We start from the raw sequence: 25,027 nt of genomic DNA, 5'->3' as shown, positions 1-25,027 counted from the left end.
AATGTAATTCTCAGAACACAAAAGTAAATTTGCTTGCTTTGAGCCCATGCCCAAGCACGAGCCCTTACACACACACCCTCCCAGTCATTAACGCTTATTTGAGCTTTGGAACATTTCTCATATGTTTGCCATGGATCCTAAAGCACGAAACTAGCACTGTTTTATGAGCAAGTGATCTACACAAGGATAAAATAGAATCCTGGTTTTCCTACATCTATGTCAAAGTAATCACAATCTTCAAATGTAATCTCTAGGTGTTGAAGTCAACTAAAAATATAAATAAGTGGGCAAGAACTCTCCAGGAATGATGTTTTCAATTTTTCGTGCCATAACATTAATGATTTTTCAATGCCACTGCTGTTCATGAATTTCACAATGGTTTCTGGATCCAGGTTTTGAACAGATGTGGTACTGGCTAAATATTCCATAGCTCCCCCCATTTTTTATTTTTTTATTTTTATTTTTTAACAAGAGGGAACTAAACTGTTTATAGCAAGAAATTGGAGGCAGCAAGGGAGATCACAAAAATAGAAGAGGCTGCTCTTAATTAAGGATCTCCCCAGAGGACTTTTTTTCCTACCAGGTGTTTAGAACTCTCTTTGCTATTGTTATTAGCTTTCCTCAGAGAGAGGGGCAGAATTTTTCATTATATTTTTTTCCAGCCATAATAAACAGCACATTAATGCTGAAATGCAGATACACGGAAAGAGAAAGTCTTCAAGCAACTCTGGACAAGGGCCCAGTATTACAGCAGGGAGCTTTCGTAATGCACATAAGACAACTGTTTTGAATACAAGTTTTGGAACCTGTGATGCAAGGTTTTTAAGAACTGCGTTCAGAACAAGAAGACTGAGGTAAGAGATCTGGGAATGCTAGCTTTACATGGAACCAGACCTTTATCTTCCTCTCCTCAAAACAAATCACGTAATATGCAGACTTCAGTACTTCAGATTTTACTGTAACAGCCAGCACAGATCAATGTTAGGCTTCAAGGAGAGTGAAGAAGACAGAAAGAAAAAAGAAGTCAAGCACTTCTAATTTACTTGGAACTCTCCATGTGGACAATGAGTTTCAGCAACACCATTAAAGAGTCCCAATATAAAAGCACAGAGAAATCTGAAGTTTATATTCATGTAGGTACAAACACTGTCCAAACACTTCTTGAGCTCCAGCAGCTCAGTGCTGTGACTGGCCCCTGGGGAGCCTGTCCCAGTGCCCAACCACCCTCTGGGTGCAGAACTTTTCCCTCACACCCAGCCTGATCCTCCCCTGTCCCAGCTCCATGCCATTCCTTCAGGTCCTGTCGCTGTCCCCAGAGAGCAGAGCTCAGCGCCTGCTCCTCGGCTCCCTGTGAGGGAGCTGCAGGCCGCCATGAGGCCTCCCCTCAGCCTGCTCTGCTCAGGGCTGAACAAACCAGTGACTTCAGCTGCTCCTCAAATGTCTTCTAGACCCTTCTAGACCCTCTAGACCCTTCACCACATTTGTAGCCCTCCTTTGGACACTCTCCAATAGTTTTATGTCCTTACATTGTGGTGCCCAAAACTGCATACAGTGCTTGAGGTGAGGCCGCACAGTGCAGAACAGAGTGGGACAATCCTTTCCCCTGACCAGTTAGCAGTGCCATGCCTGACGCACCTCTGGATACGGTTGGACCTCCTGGCTGCCAGTGCATGCTGTGACTCACACTGAACTTGTCATCGACCAAAAACTCCAGACCCCTTTCTGCAGGGTTCTGTCCAGCCTCTCGTCCCCCTGTCTGCACATATACCCAGGGCTGCCCCTTCCCAGGTGCAGAATTTGGCACTTGCTCTTGTTAAACTTATCTGAGATTAGGCTCACTTTGAGCAAAAACTTCCCCTGAAGAATGTGTAGTACACAGCCATAGTGAAACCAACTTCAGGAATACATACAATTGTGCTGCCAAGGAACGTATTCTCCTACAGGAATTACATTTCCACACAAAGACCAAGACCTCATTGAAATGTATTAAACATCTTACCTGCTTTGTCATTTGCCAAACACAGTCAATGAACTGAAGGAAAATGGGAGATCTGTCTGCATCAGCATGATCATCACCTCCATGTCCTACTCTCTGAAAGTCAGAATCAGGTTTTCATTTCAGTCTAGTGTATTTACAGCGTCACCCCAACACTTCAATGCTGATACTTTCCTTAGATGAACAATACAAGCAAATCTTCCATAATAAAGCTAACCTGTATTTTTCAACTACTAGAAATGCATATTCACTCCTAATATTCACTTATGGGCATGCCTTCTCTGTTCAGAAGAGCTATAAAGGCACTCAGTCAGCAAACCTCTCCCAGTTGTTTCCCCATCTTCCACTACACAGACGTTTATTTCTATCAGTGGATCAAACTGGTAGGTATTTATTATGACTGTACCATATTCTTCCATATTCACCTGCCCTAAGTAGATACCATTTCTCCTAAACCAACCTCAAGTCAGAGCCCACAAAAATTTCATAATAATTTATGCCCTATATCCCTGCTGGCCCACATGTTAAATAAACACTGCAGTGTTAGGGCACAGCAATGTTTACGGTGATTTTACCTTCTGGACACCTTAAATGTTTTACCTCTTTTTCTATTCTTAAGATTGTTAAAGATGAAGCAATGTGTGATCTCTCTTCCTCATAATGGTCATGTGATTTTTTTAATCATTAAGTTCATTTCATTATTTATTTTATACTAGACATAGCTTTCATACATCACACAAAGATTTCCCATTAAAAAAGAATAGCTCACAATTCTCCTTTACATAGTTTGACGCACTCACACCGTGAAAGGAAGGATACCAGATATAATAACAGAAAAACAACTGATGTGAGAAAACGTGCTGTTCAAAATGAAAGGTGAAAAACAGCACATAAATTCTTTCACCTTACCATTGCAAATCGGTGTCCAAAACTTATCCATTCTTTCTCTATAAGGATTTCAAACCCCTTGATAGTTCTGTAATAGCTGTCCAGCATAAGCATAGCTAGTGCAGTAAGCTGTGCAGTTCGATCCCAACCATCGCTGCAATGTACCACCACAGATGTTTTACCAGATTCAATTTTATCTGCAATTCTTACTGCTCCAGCAAGAAGCATCTTAAATAAAAACAAACAAACAAGCATATTAAATACTAACCAAAACTATGCAAAAAAAAAAGTTGTCATTTTATACTCTTACAGTTAACATATTTAAAATGTTCAGATTTACTACATAATCATCCAGACAGCATTGCTTTAAATCAGAGATTTCCAAATGGTGGTATGCACGTACCTAGAGGTACAAAGCCAGTTCTGAACCACGTGCACGCTGCTGCTACCAGGCCTCCATTATTAGCACAGAGCAAGAGAAGCTGGGAATCCCTTCTCTAAATTAAATCTGAAATTGTGTCGTGATGAAAAGAGATGCAAATACTGGAACGTACTTCAAAGGCTGAAGGTTCAGTGTTTTCAACGTTCATCATCACAGCAAACACTCTTTCTTCCTCAGCTTTCAGTTCTCAACTATTGAGTTTAGAGAAAGGGACAAACCATCCAGCTAATCTAAACCAAAACACAACCCAAACAAAAACAAATTGCTGGCTAGGAGCCTGTGCTGATTTGTTGGTGCATGAAGTATACACAGTAGTCAACCCGCGAGCAGGCCATTAATAACTTGGGTTCAGAGGCACGCTGGGGAGCAAAGGAGAGATGGCACAGAACTGAGACCACTTGTGTGAACTTGTTATTTGTCTCCCCACAAAAAAACAAACAAACAAAAACTCTCAGTTTTCTTTGCCTGCTCTCTAGATTTATTAATAAACTTGAATAATCTCTCTCCCCTGAAGATCTGTCTCTAAAACACAACCTATATTAGCACTGAAAAATGGGGGGGGGGGGGGGCCCCGGGGGGCAACATAAGAACAGGAGCACAGGAGAAATTTGTATCTCTACATTCCAACATTAGAAGACAGTAACTTGCAAAATACTCGCATTCATCCCTTCCCAGACATGTAAAAACATCTTCTGGGAAGAAGAAATGCCTACATCCATGGGAGAAGTGCACAAGACCAGTCTTTGAAACCATTCCCAAACCATGCTTTAGAGATAATTTTCACTGATTGTATCTCTTACAGTCCAACTGAAGGATGCCAGGATAGAAATATCAGAAAGCACTACAGAAGCTTGTATGAGAGAATAAAGCTTGTGGTCTTGAACTAGTTAACTGCCAATTACTTCAGTTACGAAGATCTACTGCACTGAAATATTAAAACAGTTTGGTCTTCAATGAAATCAGAAAACTTATCTGTATAATCTACAGGTATGAAAAAGTTTGCTCTATTGTCCTAAAGAGAATATGGATGCCTCTGAGGAAGTACAGCTGAAAAAAAAAGGCTAGAACGCATAAAAGCCATAAGCAGAGAATGGGAGATGGAAAACAGAGTTACTATTAAGATCTGTGTAGCAAACAAAGCATTTTATTCTACTTCGGGCAAAAGCCTTTAGAAAAAAGAACTGCTTTCTCTACAAAACATCATTATTCTTCATAGATGCTTCAAAATTTAGCAGCCATCACTGTATTTCAGTTAGGGCTACTAATGAGTAATTGGCTTTTAATTGGGTTAGAAAATGAGAATTGGTTTAAAAATAATTGACAACACAGGTTCTGCCCTAAAAGACTGAAAAAGTATTCTGGAGGACATGAGGAAATATGCTGGGTGTACAAAACATAGCAAGTGACTCGACCCGCGTTGTTACTACTGTCTTCACACACACAGTGTTCCTCGTGCCTCCCCAGATACTCCCAGACCACCACACTCAATGTGTTTTTTGGGGGCACAGTGCCAGGGAATTGAATTTCTGGTAATGGATCATATTAAACTGGGAGGCGATCCCACTGTTCTGAGCCAGGAAAACAGAAGAAGCATTAGAGCAAAGCTGTGGATTTGTTAATTGCTGTTTTGAGTCAAATCAAATAGGAAAGGGAAGGCAAGCATTATTGGATAAAAGTACAGGGAGATACTATCAATGCTGTTAAAACAGTAATGCCAGCTTTTAAGAAATCAGGCTGCAGTTTGTGCTGCCCACACCATAACATGAAGGGTTATAAAAGGGACAGGTTCATGAAGAATGTTACACGGATGTCAGATCTTCTAAGTAACTTAAGTTTCAAACTGCTATGCTAATGTCACCTGTGAAACAAGGGTATAAAGGTTCAATTTGGTCACTGTGTAAAACCAGAAACCTCACTGAAATCAATGTCAATGAAAGGTGACCACTAGCCTAAAACCTCCACTTTTAAAACTAGATGATTGTATTTAATGTCAGGCTGATTAAAAAAAAAAAAAAGCAAAAAAAAAAAAAAAGTTTCCAGATACTTGGATTATCAAAGCTGCTTGAAACAGTCCAACTTCAAGCGAACAAGAAAATTATACTGTTCTCAACACATCATTAAATTTGCTTAATTTTTAATTTAAGCATTTGCTCCCTCTACTGGTTCTCCTGTAGCAGTTAGCAAGCTTGAGTTATTAAAAGAGTATAACTAATGAACAATCCAAAACATGTTTTGCATGAGTGACATGTGAGGCAATTGCTAATAAAACAAATTCCACTCCACCCCCATTCATCATAAACAGAGGAGTGAATGTGATAATGAAATAATCTATTCTAAAAGCATCTCAGAGGTTAATCAGACTGTAAAACTATGATAGTGATTTATTTTAATATTACGTTAACTAATAGAGCAGATTATAGCCCAGTGCAGCACAGACTATAAACAGCCCAAGAAGGCGTAGGTATCCAACACATAAATACCAGCATTGCACTGAAGGAGAGAAGGATGAGAGAAGACTGCAGGATCTACAGCGAAGTCCTTTCGGCAGTTGTTCAAATATAATCTGAAGTTCCCAGGGCAGTTCTCCAACAAGGATAACCCTGGACTTCTCACAAATATTCTCCCTCAAGAAAATAAAACGTCCAACACCAGTGCTATCAGTGATTAACTCATTACCTACCAACATGTAGAACTGGTAACACAAATTTACAATGGAATGGATATATACTTTACTTAAAACACCATGTTAAGTGACCATTTAAAAATGGAGCATTTTTTACAAGATTATCCTGATCAAAGACATGTGCTTAAATCCAGACATTATTTTAGTAACGTTTTCAAAAAATGAAAGTAAGTAACATGGTTTAAAAAATGATTGTTAAACATCAGAAGTATTTTACCCTTATATATTCCAGCCAATGCGTTGAGTCCACATTTGATAACCACCGGGTCTCATCGATAGTAGGATAAACTATTTCTTTAAGTTTACGCAAGGATTCTCTCATTACATGTATATTGTGAATTTCGAGAAAGACTAGCTCTGCATTTGGGTAGGCACTTTCACTTTCATATCCTCCACCTTTTGCCTGTCATTCAAAAAGTAAAAACAAAAAAAGAACATGTACAGTACTTCAGTATAAGGTTGGAAGAGTTATTTCAGTCCTGTTTCAGGATTTTTTGAGAAAGGATTATTTTAGCACTAGAATAAAACAAAACCAGAAATATGTTTTTCGTGAGAAGCAGTAGGAAAGGGGTTTCTTTTTAGATTAAAAAGAATCCTATTGCAATAGGCTACATTTGATAACATATCCAAACAATTTCTCCTTTTTACTACTTAGGTCCTACTTAGAAACCTAAGGTCTTCTGTGGGTGTTACAGCATTATTTCTCAGGTCTATCTTCATGCTACCTTCATTTCCTTCCAGCCTTTCCAAAAGGCTCCAAGCAATTTACCTTCCTTCTAGAGATTTTTTTTAAATAAGAATCTAGAGATTTTTTTAAATAAGAATCTTTTTTTCACATCAAGTTCTCCTTATCGTCATCTCTTGCTCAGTTTTCAGCCCTGAAATAAAGACAGAACTACCACTGCTACTTAAGATACCAACCTACCTTGTTTGTATCTGCAACACTATTCTGCCTGGCATCAAAGATGATAAGTTTATGGGACTGAGCATTGGCATCCATTATTGTCTGTAAGTATTTTTCATCTTCTTTACAATGCTTATCATTTGGGCCAACCAATGGTTGGCTGCACCGTGTTATTGTTGCTTGGCTCTCAGGATGAATCCAGGATAACACCTGGAATAAAGCAAAATGATTTTAGCTTACTATACAAATATAAAAGCAGGAGGCCAGAGAGCAGTTAGACAATCACTGCCTACATGGCATCATTTTCTGGCAAATCAACAAATGTAAATTTAAGGACAAGCTGATGCAAAACCATATTGACAGCACACCAGCATCACTCATCCTAAATGTGGAGAAGAAAGGGAAAGGGAGGCATCGGTCTCTTCTCCCAGGTAACCAATGACGGGACACACAGGAATGGCACAAGGGGAGGTTCAGACTGGACATCAAGAAAATTTTCTTTACCATAAGAGTGGTCAAACACTGGAACAGGCTTCCTAGAGAGGTGGCTGATGTCCCATGCTTGTCAAGTGCTCAAGAGACATTTGGACAATATGCTATAACTTTTGGTTAGCTCTGAAGTGGTTAGGCAGTTGGACTTGATGATCTCTGTCCCTTCCAACTATTCTATTCTATATCTAATCAGCCTGAAACACAAAGGAATTCTAAACAACTTTTATTTCTAATAAAAACTAAGCTTGCCACTGTATCTTATTAATGAGGAAAAAAAGAACAACATAGGAAGAAAAACTGCTTCCATGTAGAAATTTATGGACCTGTATGTTACTTTGAGAAGCAGATCTGCAGCATGAACACTGTCACCATTTAACACATTACAGGGGTTCTTACACTACCTGCAAAATTTATCTGTTCTCCAAAAAAACACTGTGGTTGTAACAGATTCCACACCAAATCAGAACACAAGTTAATATGCGAATTAGCATCAGACATCACTGTGTTAATTCCAAACAAAAATTTATTGCACAGCACAATAACCAAGCAATTAGACTCACATTTGAGTTGGTTTCTTCAGTTCTAAACCCATCAAGCCTAATTCTTCTTCCTTTGCCCCCTTGTCAGGAAGGAAGTGGGCCCATTGTTGTTAAACAAAAAAGCCTAGAAGAACTCTGATAATTTCTTATATGCTAAAAATACATAGAGAACTTATATCTCCTTGAAAAAGTTTCACTTACTGGAACTCTGCCTTTGGCTCTAAACGCTGCCACTTTTGAGAGGTCATCATCCTTTACACTGGTTGGCACAACAAGAACAGCAGGATATGTATCACAAAGCTCATAGGTGCTGTTGATTTTGGATATTTTCCAACTCTCATTGGGCAAGCCCTGTAAGAAAGCAAAACATTCTTGTATTTTTCAGGTTAGACTCTACATACCTGGGTTTGGTAATGAAAATTTTGGTATGATATGTGTATATATAATCTATTTTTTAATAAAGTGCGCCCACACTTTTGTCTTTAACAAGTTACAAACTTTAGGTCTTCAGATTGTACCATAAACCAGAACACCAAAAGACGTTCCTATTATCTTAAAAACCTCTTCAAGTGGTTACTTTGCATACACAGACTGTACACTCCAGTAAAAATTGATCGTATCATGAAATAAAAATAATTTTGCAACTGGGAAACTAGATTTACAATAACAAACTAATGTTACTCTTCTGTTACGTGATGTGTATTCAAGACCAAAATTTCATATAGCCTATGTTTTCTAAAAACAGCACTTACAAAAGGTGGATTTAAGAATGTATGTTAACAAAGACCAATTTGCTGAAGTATTCAACACATGTTGTGTCCATCAACTTCAGCAGGTACTCAACACACTCAGGATCAGGCCACTTGCACTGTATTACCCGAACGTGAGATCTAGACAGTGTCTGCATGTAGCCAGAGATGAACATTTTTGAGTTTTTTGTTGCTATTGTTGAAATTACTTTGGGGAATGTGGAGAAAGAAAAAAGTAGCAGGCCAAGTAGGTATATAACTTACCTGTCTCTTATATTCTGCCATTGGATCGTACACTTTCCATCCATTGACAGCAAACTTTTCTTTATAGTTAAATGCAAAAAGGGGCTAAAGACAACAAAGCAAAGGCTTACATTACTATCTGATGGGCTGTAAGTACAATAAGCTCCAAAACACAGACCCCTGTTATATTTCAGATGTAACATTTCTAAAACTCTTTAACAGCAGACATACACCTTTCAGTCAAGAAAGGACAACACTGTGCTAAAAAGTAAATAAAAGACATTTTTTTCTTTTAGGTACATGCTATATAATTAACAAAATCAGGAAAGGAAACAGCTAAGTTTACTTGCCTGTGATCATAGAACAGATCAATGGCAAGGCCAGGATGAGAAAACTGGTCTCCTACCTTCCAACCAGTTCCTTACCCACACAAGCACACAAAACAGCATTCTGCAGATAATTAACAATATGACTAGTTGTACCTATGTTTCATACAGACCTTCTAGCCTGAATTATCTGCTGCAGAAAATTAGTCTCTACACATACATTTATTCTTAATCAGCAACATTAGGCAAATCTACATCTCAAGGGTTACGTTCAGATTTGCTAACTTCACTGATAGCAGGACATAGCATAATGATTTACGATGCAAAAAAGGAAACTGGATCAGAGCAGCTTTCCTGCTCTGTAACAGATTTTATTTATCAGTATTTTAATGTTTGTTATACCGCACTTGTATTTCCCCATCTACAGTGTCAAAGAATAGGACAGACCCAGACAGCCTTCTCTACACCTTAAGACCTACCAGTCCATTAGACACAGGAAATGCACGTGTTACAAGGTTTTCAAAAATCTCCAATCTGTTCTGCTCTTCCTGTTTATAGGCAAGCCGCAAATTTCTCATATCCTGTCAAAAATAAGTCACACTATTTTACCCCACGGTTAATTTTTTTAAAAAATAGTAGCAGTTATAAGAAATGTGACTGAAGGAAAGCATATACGTAACACTAAGTCCCTGACATCGCTGGACCCATGTCAGAACAAAGTTCTGTAACTGTTTGTATCAGATGACTGCAGTTGTCTTTAGAGTTGCTGGATACCACAACAATAACCATTTTTTTCTTTGAATTCACTCGTGGGACAAAAGGCAGAAGCGTTGAAGATTACGTAGTATCACAAGAGGAATTGAAATGCAAGGTTCAAATACGGGGAAGTGAGCAGACAGAGAAACAGCACATGTGCATGCAGATTCCTCTTACAGTCAAGTGAAATGAAAATCCTTAATATGATAAATCTGTACCATGTCATACCTTGCAAACTATTTCTATACCACATGAGTTGTCTCCATGGCTCTGTACTCCAATTTTTTCAACTCTACTTATCACTCCAAGAGGAACATCAACAACAAATGGTGGATCCTGAAATTTGTGAATTAAAAAAAAAAAGAATTTTGTTACATCCAGAGGAACACAATCTCTTATTATTCATGTGTGTTTCATTAGGGTCAGCTACAATTCCTGTTTAATACTGCTGTGGAATATCATGCTTCACTTACAACAAATTTATCACTTTCTGAAATCTACTTCAGCAATATTTCTACCCGAAAGAAAATGCAGATATATAGCGAAGGCTTACCCTTTCAACACTTTTGATATACATTCTGAAGTCTGTCACCGTCAGTGTACCACTGACTGCTCCCATAAATGGACAGATATACATAACATCTTTAGCTGAAAAACAGAACAATTAAAGCTTTATTTTACCATTACAGACATTTGTTCCATAAAAATCTACTTCCATTAAAAATAGTAAGATTTTTGAAGTTCCATAACACGCCACAATTCTGATACTTGAATTGGAGGAAAGAGGAAAATCTGCTCAACAAATGCTGTCAGGACCGAAAGAGTTGGCTTTATCTGAATAATGAAAATAATCCAATTCTGGGATGCTGCTCAGCCCCTACTGAGTAACTAGGGCTGGGCTCAGAGAGCATGCCCTGCTCTAAGGGCAAACAGGTCTGGCACCCTGCTGGTATTCTTAGCTGCAGGCAGGTCTGGTCCCTGCCCAGAGGTGTAAAGCACCCACACTCACCTCAGAAACAGAGCATGCAAATGGTAATTACTGAAGAGTATGCAGCTGACCTCAGAGTCAGTCAGTGACACGCTCGTGCTTGCATCCAAAAGAACACATATTCTTTTCTAGGCAAGAACTGTACTGCTAAAACAGAGCTTGCCATCATAGCCAAAGTGAAATAAATCCACCTAAGAACTGGAAATGAAGTTTTATATAATTTCATGTTCTTTGTTATCACAATTTAAAGCTTTTGAATCTATGCAGCATCCCCATCAGCCCCAAGCAGAAACACAACCCATCCACCCCCATGGAACAAACTAACTCCTGACATAAAATTATTTATCCATACGGAGCAATCATCCTCTTGAACTGGTTACTCTTTCAGGTCTACATTCGGATGTAAAAGACAAAGAAAAGAAATCCCTATCAAATCTGCATATCCCAAATAGCATTACATTAAAACAACAGAAATCAAAAGGAAATAATAGTCTATTTTTAAACAAACTAGTGAATTAATAGTATTCAACGTAGTACTCAGTAGTACGCTTACCAATAACTTTGATGGATTCTCCAGGAAAAAGGGGAGCCTCTTCCATCTGTGCTAGTTTGTTTCCATCCCGCAGTGCCTGGCAGAAACCCAAACCCATGAGTAAATCTCACTTTCCCTCTGTACATCAATACATTTCAATGCAAAGTGCTTTTACTACAAGATTACTGGAATGCAAGAAGGGTATCTTTTTTATAAGGCACAGCTGTATTAAAAACACAGAATGTGGTATTATAAATATTAGACATAGGTGTTAGTAGCATATTAGTAACAAAGCATTTATGCAACAGTTTCACATGCTAGCTACAGATAGCTTACAAAAACACGAACAATACCAGCCCAAATTTGTAATTAATAATTTGTTAGTCTTTTGCTAGAAGCAGGTATTATTTTGCCTTTTTTTTTTTTTTAATGTTTTCTATTCTTAATGGTGAACATTTAGTATTTGAATATCTTCATCTGAGAGATTTTTGTGGCAGAAGCTTTATTTATTTAGCAATTCCACTTCTGATTTTTAGTAGCAGGCAGAAACACCCCACCACATTCTATTTGAATCAATACCCTTCTGAGAGTGCCACAGTTATGGAAGATGTCCACTGTAGTAATTTTGGATCCAGAAGGTCGGATTAAGAACAAAGTAATAATGAAATACAGAAGAAAAATCTGTGATTTTAAAACAAGGGCTAGTTTCCTAAGTTTTCATTTAGGTAAGGGGCTTGATTCTTGAATGGGACAAGAGTAATCCTTCTGGTCCTTTGTTGGCAACTGAGATTTACTGAAGATTTTAATTAAGAATACAAAGGTTTGTGGGCTTTTAAGGACCATATGAGAAAAATACCTCTTTCAGGTCAACGTGAGGAGACATTTTTTCAATTTTGTACATCATGAAGTGAGAATTAGCATAATGGGCTGCTTTATAGTAAACAGTCTTCCCTTGTATTACAGCTCTGATCAACACACAAATAACTGGTAGGATCTGCCTGCCTCAAAAAAAAAAAAAATAATGCAAGCCCTCATTAGGTAACTTCTAAAAACATTTAAATTGGTTTTTGGTTTTGTATTTTCTTGGATAGTACCAGACTTTTTATCAGCACCCGATGACAAACGATGATGACATGCCAACGCTTACAGACTCGGACAGGTAGGTGTGCTCTGCCCCATGGGGCCTGAAGTGCAGCATTACAGGTGGGCTACACGACATCGGATGGAAGCCCTACCTAGCACAGAACCAGTTAACACACTAAATGCTTTCTATGGATTCTCTGAAATGAGAAATATGAGGTCTCTATGGTCTGTACTAGCATACAGTACTGTGCTACACAGTTAATGAAGAGAAGAGGAGTAAAACTTGCCACCTGATCAGCTTCTGCTTCAGAATGATAGCCATTGTGTCCATCCTGAATCTCCTGCATAGCATGAGGCAGCAGTAGGGTAAGAGAGAAGTAACGAGAAAAAACATGCAGACAACAGGTGAAAGGACAGAATCTTTTCTTTTTTGGTTTCCCCCTTTTTTTAAATTTCTTTCTTTAAAGAGACAGCATATACTTTAACTCCACTTTTGCCCTCCAAAGGCTCCCACTCCTGGCACAAACTACTTTCCACAAAAAGATGCCAAGCTCTTGGGGCTATCCATTTAACGTTATTTGCACAACATAGAATTAAAAATGACTCCCTTTTGCACAAAGAGTCTGTGCTGGTACACAGGAACAAAAAGTATGTACTGCCTTTTTAAGACAAGCAACTCCATAGCGAAGAAAATGAATTCAAGGTATGCCACATGCTTATAAATAGAAGAAATTGAGTCCAGCTTGCAATGGTAGCATTAGGGGAAAAGTCATGCAATCTTTCAAGGAAAAAATAGCTCAATGTCAAATAGAAGTATTTAGACAATTTGAACAATGCTATACTCAGTAAACCATGTTTCAATTGAACTTTCAGTTTTATGGTTTCACACATTTTTCCAGCAACTTCTGTGTTGCTGCTTGTCAGTAACTTTAGAGAACTTAAAATTATTCCTCGTGGCAAAATATGAAAATTACTCACATTTTTGCATTTCTGTTTGCATTCATATTAGCAGCAAATCCTGAATATTTATTAAATCTGTTTAATAAACATTATGTCCCTATGCACTCCAAGTAGAAGCAAAAATGTCATTGGGTCAAATGAAGTAATTGTTTTAATACATTCAGCCAAAACTGTTCTTTCTGTCTTCTTTCTGTATCAGCTAGAGAGAAGCTGTACTCATGACATCCCAGTAGTCCCCATGCACATACAAAGAACTTCTCACTCGATAGGCTGTAAAGCCAGAATCGAGTCTAAATTTACAACTGTTTGCTAAAGTCAATTTTTCTTTTTACAGTATTTTTACAGAACCTCCTCAAAAGAAAGACGGACTTCAGATAGCTTCAGATAATTTGGACTCTACATGTGCTTAAAAAATTTAATTAATAAAAAAATATTTCAAATTATAAAGGACTACTAATATTTAGGCCATGATAAAATTCTGTTAAAATGAAATTGCTTAAGTTCCAAACATAAAAATGTTGTTTCTGAAATTACAGTAGATATCACAATCCCTGAGAGAAAACAAGAAAGACCAGCAAAAACACCAAAATATTTTAAGTAAATGAAAGAAAGAGAAGCACAGAAGACCATTCAAAGATCAAAGCCTTTACAAAGAGCTATGTAAAACTGAAGGAAAACAATCAATTTCTGTTACTCATCCCATGCCAAATATTTCAAGAGCCTTCTATTCCAAACAAAAAAAAAGATCAACTTGGATGTGTATGACTGGCCTAAACACATCATTTTCAAATATGTAAACAACAGATGAGAAAAAGAAATCATTCAGACTTCATCTCTTGGTGTGTGACTGAACAAGAGCTCTTTGTGTGAATAAAAGCGTTAGACACATTTCATGAACAATGTCAGAACACTGTCCAGATCGTTTCTCACTCCATAAATGTTTCTAAGAGAGAGGGACAAGAAAACAAGGCATGCTTTTTTAAATTTTAATCTCCAATGAGGAATGGGCAAGACCTGGTCTCAAAATTATCCTTAAAAAGATAAAAAGATGTAGGTAATTGCACTAGCGTCTGACTTCAAACCTAACTTCCAATTCTTCTATGGGGCTGTAGCAATTAAAGTAAAACATGTACAAAGGCAAGCATGAATCTGAATCTTACTTAAAAAGCATAGAGAAAGACGTAACGCTTTTAACCATTAATATTCTTCAGCACAGATAACACATTAGAGTTGCTAATACAGTGCTCTGTAGTCCGAAGCATGTAAGCCTCAGTTGCAAGCATCCATTTTGTCAAAATTAATGTGAGAAAACCGGAGTTAGTATTGCACATTCATAACATCATTTAAATATACTGCTCTCTTACACATCGACTTTTATTGCTCATGAAAACACAGTAACATATATAAAGCATTTCTATGGCACAGAAGCTGTTGCATTGCGTAGCAAAACGGTCTGACTGGTTCATAAAAAACATGAATGAAGTAAAGAAGAATGCTTGACACACCAAGACCTCACACAGCACAAAAGACAAACAGGTAGGAGGCCGTCTTACTGCTAGCCGAGGGGAATCTTACCCGTATGTCAGGCCTCCTGAACACCTGTTAGTTAAAATACAAAATGTTATCCAACAAAACAGAGGTTTGATTTGTCAAAGATACTGTATCTTACTTCATCAGATTTCCAGAAGAACTTTACTTCCAAGCTTATTAATTACAGGTGGATTTTGAAAAAAACAAAACCCCAAAAAACCCTATGTGGACCTAGTAGCTCCCATCTGCAAAACCACTTTGCTATGAAAACAACCTAGCCTCTTAATTTTAGCGATGAAACAAATGCCAAACTCCTTTGAAAAATTTATTCCTAATCACCCTTTTATCCAGTTACAACATGCTGTTGTGAAAAGAGAAGGAAGAGCCTGGTAAGCCTTCTAGGTGGAAGACAATAAGCCTGCAATAACAGCTATGAAACATACCGTCCACATTTAGTTTTAGATTAAAACGGCAAAGCAAAGACATCCAGCTCTTCTCAACTTATTTCTGAGCGTGTTTACCCTCAGCAATCGAGGCGATTTTCGTTTATATGAACCCCTCCCTCACGCCCTCTCTCCAGGCAGAGCGTGTATACACAGCACCCTCCGGTTTTGATGGTTCCTTTACAGCCCCTTTGCTTCTGTTTGATTCGTCTGCTCCCCCAGCCCAAAATAAAGTATTGGTAAACTGATTTTGAATGAGTAACACAGAAGCCACCAGTAGATACAAGAATCTGTGTATTTACCTCTGTGCAAACATACTGATTGAAACATCAGAAAAAAAAAAGGAAAGAAAAATAAACCCAAGAGTTTACTGCTGATAAATGAACCCAAGAGTTTTCTGCTGATAAATCCAGCAGAAAGCAGGAGAACAGCCTGACAAGTTCCAGCAGCAGATGAACCATCTGGCCCTATCTGAAGTTCCTGAGTTGTCAGATACTCTAAATGCAGGATGTGAAGTAGCCAAAGGTAACAGAGACTCAAGGAATGGAGCAGTGTGCAGCAAAAGGGGAAGATGCCTGAAAGGAAACCGAGTTATAAGTTGGCATCATCTTTTTAAGTGGAAACTCCATGGCAATAATGAAGTTTGACTTCTGTACCAGGAACTTGCATATATATGAAACAAAATACAGAATAATTTTAAAAAATTTGAATCACCACTATAAATTTGTTGAAACCCTTGATAATGCCAGTAACCTGGACACTAATGTTTTTGGTGTCGTAATGACGAAAATAAAAATCCTTCCGTTGTTGTAAGACACCACAAAAAACAAAAGCTTTGGTTTGGCACATGAAAAACATGCCAAAAGGTGCTACGTACATCTGGACAGATTACTCAAATCACAGGCAAAATCCAGCAGAGTCTCAATGTTATATAAAGTCATATGCAAATCAGAATTGTTCAGCATAATTAACTATCCTTACTCAGGAAGAAAACCGTTCAATAAGTGAAACCCCTGAATTCTAATATCCGGGCAGCAAAGTTTCTAAATAAACTTTCGATATTTTCCTTAGCTTTAGCTGGTATATGTGTTTCTTCACTTACACACAAACCAACTTCAACCATGTCTTTCCGAAATATTAAGCTCGTGTTCGTTTCTGAACGCTGCACGTACAGCACTGAACTGTCATTCTGCAACTACGCAAACCCAGCGTGTTTGTGGTCCTGACTAAGCAACTGGCAGCACCACTCAACCTCTTGCACAGAAGCTAAGTGCAAAGGAAACCCTTCCCTGCGCAGCACTTCACGGGATACTGGTCCTGAATTTAAATAACGAAATTATAGGTTAAAAAAATTACATAATCTTATACACAAAAATGGGGGTTCCAATCCCAATCACGTGATGGCAAATACAATTTTTTCCATAATTCTGAATACTACAAGGCTTAAGTTTTTTATTTCTAAGAAACAGAGAACGAAGCAGAGTTAAACACTTCTAATTAGGCCTCAAAAGACTTACTCCTCTTAAGTAACACCAAGATGACTTTGGAATAGAGAACGAGGTTACTAAGAATAAAATAGCTCTCTTTACTCCAGAGAGTTGTCATACAACTCAGAGACAAACTGAGCACCAAGCTTACACACTTGGATTTTACTAAAATGAAGTCCTTGATCTACAGGGCAAATACAACATCGACAGCTGTAATGCAAGGTTTCCCACAACGTTTTATCAAAGACGTTAGCCTTGACCTCAAGTAAGCATTTGCAATTCAGCTGCCATAGTAGGGAAGAGCTGCCCTTTTTTATGAGGATAAGCTGCTGACTGTGCCAATGATGTGAAACTCTGTGAGGTGAATTTTTAAGCAGACTACGATCAAAAACATTTTGTAGATTCATCTTCAGGCTTGGGGTGAATCTGACCTGAAGTCACAGAAGCTAAAATATGCTGTTTCTGGACAACAGACTTTAATCACAGAGCTTATTAGTAAATAATTTAAAATCTAGTTAAGAACAAGAAAGGTAAAATATTCATTTGGCCATTTTGCATAAAGAATGCAAAATTCTTTCAAATCCAGGAAGAAAAAGGATCTGAGAGGACCCTGAGATCTAGATAGCAACAGCCTGGCTTTCTTAAGGGGGCTTGACACGTGGGTGACTTGTAAATTTGTAAGACAAGGAAAACGGAGTATGCTCTACTCTTAATGGTTCGCTCAGCTCTTGATAGTTCACTTGGCTGTCGGCATACTGGAAGCAGCAAATGAGCACAAAATAGGGGATGAAAAGCATCATGAAACCTAGGTAAAGCACACCGTGCAATCACTACTTTAATGACAAAAATGTTGCTGGGAGGGAACAAAACAAGTGATTTTGCTTTGTTTGACGTTAATTTCTCCCTGTCTGGTGAAACCCCATGAAAAATGATAATCATTTATGTTCTTTGCAAGTAACAATGACATATGCTTTTATTTTTTTGGTGAAATCTGAAGAGCTCAATTTTGTACTCCAAATGACACTACAAGCAATTTCAACCTGTAATTATTAATCTACTTTACCAGGGTTTTTTTGATGTAGTAATCAAAAGGAAAGACAACTCACTTTTGGCTTTTTATTTAAAACATTGACTTTTGATTTTCCTGTTGACTTCAATGCCACTACTCACAGAACAGACTCAAAAGATGCCGGTGCATAATGAGATAGATATCTCTAGTTCTAACACATCTGGAGACCACCTCAGTACTTACCGCTTGAGAATCAAGGACTTTTTCTGATCATTCACTCTTATCTCAAACAAACCAATGCATCCCTCAAGTCACTTACCCTGTAGTCTCTGGACACGCCTTCTGGAGGGACAGAGCCAGAAATCTGACTAGAAATCGTTGCAGCTATCAGCTGTTTGCACCATTCAACATGTGATCCACTAGGGCTACAAGAACAGAAGATTTTAAATTATTCAGTAATAATTCAAAATGTACATTGAAAACAGCATAGCCACTGAGCACATAGAAAAAAGAAGGCCGTAAATTATCATTAACAATACAAAAATCTTTTGTTGTTGTTGCTGAGAACAGAATGCAATTATTTCATTGAACCAATCAGGGAAAAGAATTTCACTGGATCTTATCAGAGATGTAGTGCTGTCAATAGGTCAAAAGTGTGCTTAGGGACTCAGGAGCTCACAAAAATGTTGGTTTCATTATCCAGTGTAATTTTTTCAGTGTTCACACATATTTTTCTTAACACCATCCATGCAACGGATTTGATCCATTGACAGGGAACACCTTATACTTTCCTTATTGTTATTTCCTGATTATTCAGCAAATCCTCCTTAAAATTAAGTACGGTACTCTGTACTAGTATTTAAAGCCACGTAATACTGTCATATTGTATTCTGTACTAATATTACAAATAGAAAATACACGTTTTCTAAAGAGTAGCTTCTTTTAGCCAATTTTTTTATTTCCAAGCATAAAATAATCTCTGAATAATGTTCACGACTGGCCTTCCCATGCCACAGCAATGAATTCTGCAGCGGCTGTTTAGAAGCACCCTGAAGACAACGAATCTGAACAGCAGAACAGCACTACATCAGAGATGCTGCATTTTGAGATGCATCTTGAGAGCTGTTGCTTGAGCTAGCACAGCTTACAAGTAACACAGCATTGACAGTGAAGAGCAATTGCTAGTTTGTTGCCAGCCCCTGTGAAGATCTGCCTCAAAACGTGCCGTTATCTGATGAGGAGCTGGGAACGCCAGCGGCACGCAGGCTCAGCTCTCGCATTAGATAATTGCTGTTCCTCCAAACAGCTTAGCTAGGCGCTTGTTCAGATTTAACGCTTATTCGGAAGTCAAACATAAACAGAACATTTCAATTCATTTTTAAAATTCATTCACAAATTAGCTTGGGATTCCGTGAGTATCCCGTGAGAATGAAGCAAATAACTACATACATGCAGCCAGCACAGAACAGGTACAACCGGGATGTTAAGAGGGCGGGATAACGGCAGATGATGACAAATTACTACTTTACTAGAGGTCTTTCTTCACTTTAGCCACGCTACTATAGGTAGGGGCAGGCAGCCAACACAGAGGTTTCTCAGGCATGAAGTTAAGAACTTTTCTGACAAACTTCGGCAGCTTTCTCCCCGCCTGCAAAACTCTACACAGTACCAGGTCACAAAATGCTACTTTGCAAGTAAGACACCCGTGATATTCCCACCTGAACATGGAATATACGCTAACCCTCGTGTTAGGGCACTTAGAGACGCTTTCACTTAAGTTTTACAAAATAGGGAATGAGTTAGAAATCTACAGTAATCCTTTCCTGAGCTCATTTATTTCACCTGCCCTCACATCTCTTGATTTCCAGGGTATCTCTTTAGGGTTAGCCCAAGTTTGTTTCCAAATAACTAATTAAAAAAGGATTTATTTCCCTTTGGTTTATCTTCCCAGGGGATCACTAGATCAACAAACTTAATGCCAGGAGGAAAACAAGCGTGAGTGCACGCACACCTCCGCGGCCCAGCACACCAGGACGTATCGGTGTGTGTCGGATGCAGATGGCAGGCAGCAGCGTCTGACCACTGCCTGTGAAATGGGAAGCACACCAGCGCGGGTTTTGTTCCTTCTGAGGTCATGCACACCAGCTTTGGCTGCCGCAACCGTACTGGCAAATAAAGTATGTGATATACCATCAGTGTAACTTTCTCAGGGTCCAACAAGATCAGGCGAAGGAAAAAAAAAAAAAAAGATGAAAATCGAGGTATGAAAGCACAACAGGAAGGAATAAAAAGATGTAAATTTAGTGACAGATAACGGGCCTTTGATTTCCACCTTTGCTACAAGGATATAAAACTCCAGGTTTCTCCTAAGATAAAAGCGAGTAAACGTGGAGCCTGGCACCAATTCCTAAATCCAGTGTTGTTTCTCTTTCCCTCATGTAAGTGAAATTTCAGCTTGTTTAAGGATTTTAGGATAGTAAGCCTGTCTCTGAGTGCAAACTTGCAAAGCAGGGAACCCTCTGCAAGCCGGCACAGAGGGGCACTTGGCAAACCCCTGCGTACGGAGCCCCCAGCACCTGTCCCCCGCCTCCCAGGGAACCGGGGGCGCCCAAACACCCGCCTTTTGCGCTTAAAAAACCAACAACACAGAACGAAAAGCGAGAGCTGCCTCATCCGCCTCCGCACGGACGAGAAGTTACGTAGTTCCCCCCCAAAACCCCAAATCCTGCAGGCCTGCCGGTAATGGCGAGCAGCTCGCAACCGCAGGCAGGAAACTTCGCCGCCGCCGCCCGGGGAGGGAAATCTGCCGGATTGGAGCGCCGGGACGGGCCGAGCCAGAGCCCCGGCCGCGGGGAGCGGCCCCGTTCCCCACCCCCCGTTCCCCTCTCACCTGTCCAGCGTCTCGGTGCTGGCCTGCCGCGACCCGGCCCCCGCCGCCGCCGCCACCCCCGGCCTCCCGGCGCGGCCCCTCACGACGCCGCCGCCCTCCCCCGGCGGCCCGGCCGCCGCCGCCCGCTCCATGGCGCCCGGCCCGGCCCGGCCCTGCCGCCTCAGCCCGGCTCCGCTCGGGCCCCGGCGGCGGCCGAGAGCTGTCAGCGGGCGGCGGGGCTTACCCACAGGCCTCCGCGGCGCCGGGAGGGCGGGCAGCGGCCCCGTGCGGCGGGGGAAGGATGGAGGCGGCGGGCCTGAGGGAGAGGGGGAGCCCCGGCTGCCTTCCCCCCCCCACAGCCCGGCAATTAAACGTGTGCTTGAGGCGGGTGGTTTCAAAGTGACAGCTTTATTGGTTTTTCCTTCACACGCGTACATGGCTCGCATGCCCCCTCTGCGCCCCGAAGGGTTATAAAGCAGCACCCAGCGGCAGGGCGACAGCGCCCAGCTGAGGATGTGAGGCAAGAACACCTCAGAGGCCGGGCTGGGCATAGAAACGTGCCTGCTCCTCTGTGACACAATGCTAGACAGAAATGAGACAAAGCAAAACAAAAAGAGAGCTGAAGGCAGAGTTTAAACATACATCGAAAGGAGGTAGTATGCAAATGGTTTCTAGGGTATACCCATAACAGTGACGCTGGGAGGGATAAGGCAAACAGCAAAGAAAGAAGGCGTTCAACAACAGCTTCCTATGTAATGGAAGCCCAGTACAAAAACAGGGTTAACCTCTCAGGTCCATTGAAGAAAGAATACAAAAATAAAAATGAAAAAGCCACCACTAAAATACAGCTCTGAGACTGATACTTCACACCAGCTGTCAGGTGTTTATAGCTGTTGATTTTACATCTCAGCCCTGTATTTTTCCCTCTCCTGAAAAAGGCACTCAGTGCCTAATTCTTATTCACCACCTCCAAAACTTTCTGTATTTTGTTCCTGGCTACCACGGCTACAGTAACTTGTTAACTTCAGTTATTTCTGAAGCTGCTATGCAAAACCCACACAAGTGCAGCTGAGAAGAGAGGATGGGGACTGACTGGGGAGATATTGTACAGATACAGTGTATTGCCTCGCAGTGCATTGCAGAACGACAGCTCAAATCACTCCTTTAAATGGAAAAATGAAAAGCTTCCTATTAACATTGATCAGTTTGTATGCCTACATTCACAATAACTAGTAATATTTTCCAGAAAGCATTGGATTAAAAACATACCTACATTTGTCTAATTGATATTGCCATCACAAAACAGAATTAAAACCAAATATCTGACTTGCTGGCTTGAAAAAAAAAATCAAGCCTGCACATAGCTATTATGCTAGAGTTCCAAAGAATGGCATTCAACCGCAGCGGTAACATGAAGAATGGAATATACGTAATGAGCTAAGTGCAAAAAGATCCTTTCCATTATATTACACTTCCCCAAATGCAATAGGTTAACATGTAGTGTTTACACAGTAAAAACTATTATATTTTCAGAACTCCTCCACACTGCTCAGATGTCACCAATGCATTCAATTCAAACACAAACTTTAAATACTCTAATAAACTTGTATAAGTTTAGAAACTTGAAAACTCCACAACTTATAAACTTTATAAACCGCAAGTAGAAGGCAAATATACCAGAGTATGCATAGTTTTCAAAACATATCATGATCAATTGAGTGTCCTCCTTCATCTGAAGCAATGCATCTTATTTACCTCAACTAGCCACGATCTGAGGATCATGGAATTAAATGTTATTTTGGAAACATACTGAAAAACATTGAAGGGAGAATGAAATTTAGAGGACAAAAGTAAGTCATAGAAATCACGTGTATTTAGAACACACATGCAGTATGCTCTGAGCTTCCCTGAAAAAAATAGTGCAACTCAGTGTATATACTGAATCAAATCAAGATGCGGTATACTTTTATTTCTTTGAAAAAAATACTGTTTCTAAAAATATTCAGATGTCCTCTAAACTTTGCCTTACTTTATGGAACTATAGCTTTAAATTTACTTTTCATATGCAAAATATTTACACTTTATAAACTTGCAGAATTTCTAAAACTATATTATGTATACTTACAGAACTTAATTTATATATAATACTATTATATCCTGCAGATCCAAACTCACATATACAATAATTTACAGTGATAGAAGTCTCAAGCATCAAAACAACTCCTCTAAAATAACAGTATCAGTCCTCAACAGATTCTGAATTGCAAAGTTTGCCTGAATATCACTAAACTTCTGAGAATATGCAAAATCCTAATTAAATATCAAGTAGCAAGGTCTGTGCTGTCATAAGAAATGCTTGCAACTATTAAAAAAATACCTGAAAAAAATTAAAGGTTTAAAAAAAGCCTCTGAAATGAAGACTTCAAACTGGAAGGTTCAATATAAGCGCACACGCTATATGCAAATCTCATATACTGAAGTCCCTTAAATATTTACGAATAAATTCATTAAACAAAAGTTAAATATACATTAAACAGTAAACTAGAAATTTACAAGTTTTCAACAGTATTTGTAACTGATTTTTTTTTTTTTTGGCCTACTTTGGTATAAAAGCTCCTCTAAACAGGCACATTTTTTTTTTAATAAGACATACTGAAGGTTTAATACAATGGCTATTGCTAGATATTTATGCAATGTCCCTGTGGGTACATTTTTAATTATATAAACCTTCTTTAGAAGCATTTTATTCTGTATTAATCCAAAAAGCCAACAGTGAAAATTTGTAATATACTGAAGTGTTCAACAGTTAACCAAAACAGGACTTCTCAGAATCCAGTACAATTGTCATTTGTTCAAAAAAGTTACAATAAAAAATAGATTTTTCTTTTATTTTGATACCTACTGGGCTATTTGAACAGTTTAGTTCGAAAGTGAAGTTATCAGAGAAATTCCTTCCAGATTTTCACTTATTTTGGAACAGGAAAATTTGGAATTCTCAGGTAACCAGAAAATTTCAACACTTCTCTGAAATCTTACAATGTGATTTATTTTTGCCTCATGAAGTCCACAGCCTTATTCCTAACAGGAATACACACATACCTAATTTTACACAATGTGAATATTCCTATTGACGTTAATGTGTTTTATTCACAACCGAGACTGAGCATGAATTCCCTTACAGGAACACAACCTACAATGTAATAAATTAAAGCATTCTTAGGAAAACAACCAATTGATTTCAATTCAATTGTACCAGGCTTTCCAAAATAACTCAAAGCATTCCATAACTAGAAGCTGATTATTCATGTTCCCACTCCACAGGTTCTGAAAGGCACATAAATGAAGAGTTGGTTTCGTCTGTTTTGAAGTCCTCCTCAAATGAAGACAGTCTAAAAGACTTTGTGTTAGGACAGTCTAACGTAAGGCATTAAAATATTATTCTTTATACTATAGATCGATGTTAAGCACCACTTGCTATTACAATAGAGAAAGAAGCCAACTTTTTCTTCAAAAATGCGTTTGTACTTGGGACATCATTTGTGAGGGAGATGTTGATGAGGCTGATGAGTTGGATATCTTAGAATTATTTGTGATCTGTAGCTCTTCAAGTCTCCTCATATAATCATCCCGTAACGCAAGGAGCTCCATGTAACGCTGCTCCACTGGATTTGGCTGCTGGAAAGAGATCTCTATTAGTCCTTTATCACTTCAGTCAAAGTACATCTACACAGGTTGCTGCAGTATCTGTAATTTTCCCAGTAGTACCTGGTATTTCTAGTTTCCAACATATGTACCAAGTTGTAGCTAAAGAGAAATATTTGATTCTATAATGCAAGAACCCTCTGGGTTCAAGTTGTTTTCATCCAAAGCAAAATGTTGCTTTACTCAAAACAATTCTTCCTACCTCAATAAAAATGAGGCAGAATTTTCAGGAGCATATGGATTTTATTTTCTTATTATCTAATACTGTGTGTAAGATAGGTGTGAATACCTCATCCACAGCTTTTCTCTTCCTGACTTAAGGGGTTTTAGATTCCAGAGTTCACATGTCTTGTCTTCCCTAAAAGGGTGGTTAGCCAGACTGAAGTTTAGCTGTGCTGATCAGGTT

General features: G+C 39.0%; 2 protein-coding genes across 11 annotated transcripts in view; both read right to left on the bottom strand.

The window, feature by feature from the left end:
* MTMR1 (myotubularin related protein 1) overlaps nucleotides 1-21,161 on the bottom strand; it is a 38,409-nt gene extending 17,248 nt beyond the window's left edge. The window contains exons 1-14 of one of the 4 annotated variants that reach the window (XM_035323479.1): nucleotides 20,941-21,161; nucleotides 18,370-18,475; nucleotides 15,157-15,180; nucleotides 12,912-12,962; nucleotides 11,560-11,635; nucleotides 10,572-10,666; nucleotides 10,247-10,354; nucleotides 9,742-9,843; nucleotides 8,958-9,041; nucleotides 8,146-8,295; nucleotides 6,935-7,123; nucleotides 6,227-6,412; nucleotides 2,906-3,112; nucleotides 2,000-2,092 (exon numbers count right to left, since the gene is read on the bottom strand). In XM_035323479.1, the coding sequence (XP_035179370.1) occupies nucleotides 2,000-2,092; nucleotides 2,906-3,112; nucleotides 6,227-6,412; nucleotides 6,935-7,123; nucleotides 8,146-8,295; nucleotides 8,958-9,041; nucleotides 9,742-9,843; nucleotides 10,247-10,354; nucleotides 10,572-10,666; nucleotides 11,560-11,635; nucleotides 12,912-12,962; nucleotides 15,157-15,180; nucleotides 18,370-18,475; nucleotides 20,941-21,071 (1,602 nt within the window). In that variant the 5' untranslated portion in view covers nucleotides 21,072-21,161. The remainder of the gene's footprint in view (nucleotides 1-1,999; nucleotides 2,093-2,905; nucleotides 3,113-6,226; nucleotides 6,413-6,934; nucleotides 7,124-8,145; nucleotides 8,296-8,957; nucleotides 9,042-9,741; nucleotides 9,844-10,246; nucleotides 10,355-10,571; nucleotides 10,667-11,559; nucleotides 11,636-12,911; nucleotides 12,963-15,156; nucleotides 15,181-18,369; nucleotides 18,476-20,940) is intronic. The other 3 variants (XM_035323481.1, XM_035323480.1, XM_035323482.1) reach the window with 3 other exon arrangements.
* Nucleotides 21,162-21,534: 373 nt separating this feature from the next.
* The window catches only part of MTM1 (myotubularin 1), a 45,282-nt gene continuing 41,789 nt past the window's right edge, over nucleotides 21,535-25,027 (bottom strand). For 6 of the 7 annotated variants that reach the window (XM_035324973.1, XM_035324969.1, XM_035324972.1 and 3 more), the window contains one exon: nucleotides 21,535-24,594. In XM_035324973.1, the coding sequence (XP_035180864.1) occupies nucleotides 24,427-24,594 (168 nt within the window). In that variant the 3' untranslated portion in view covers nucleotides 21,535-24,426. The remainder of the gene's footprint in view (nucleotides 24,595-25,027) is intronic. The other variant, XM_035324970.1, reaches the window with a different exon arrangement.

Source organism: Oxyura jamaicensis, chromosome 4 (assembly GCF_011077185.1).
Source record: "Oxyura jamaicensis isolate SHBP4307 breed ruddy duck chromosome 4, BPBGC_Ojam_1.0, whole genome shotgun sequence".
NCBI lineage: Eukaryota > Metazoa > Chordata > Aves > Anseriformes > Anatidae > Oxyura > Oxyura jamaicensis.
This window is presented reverse-complemented; position numbering and strand designations above follow the sequence as displayed.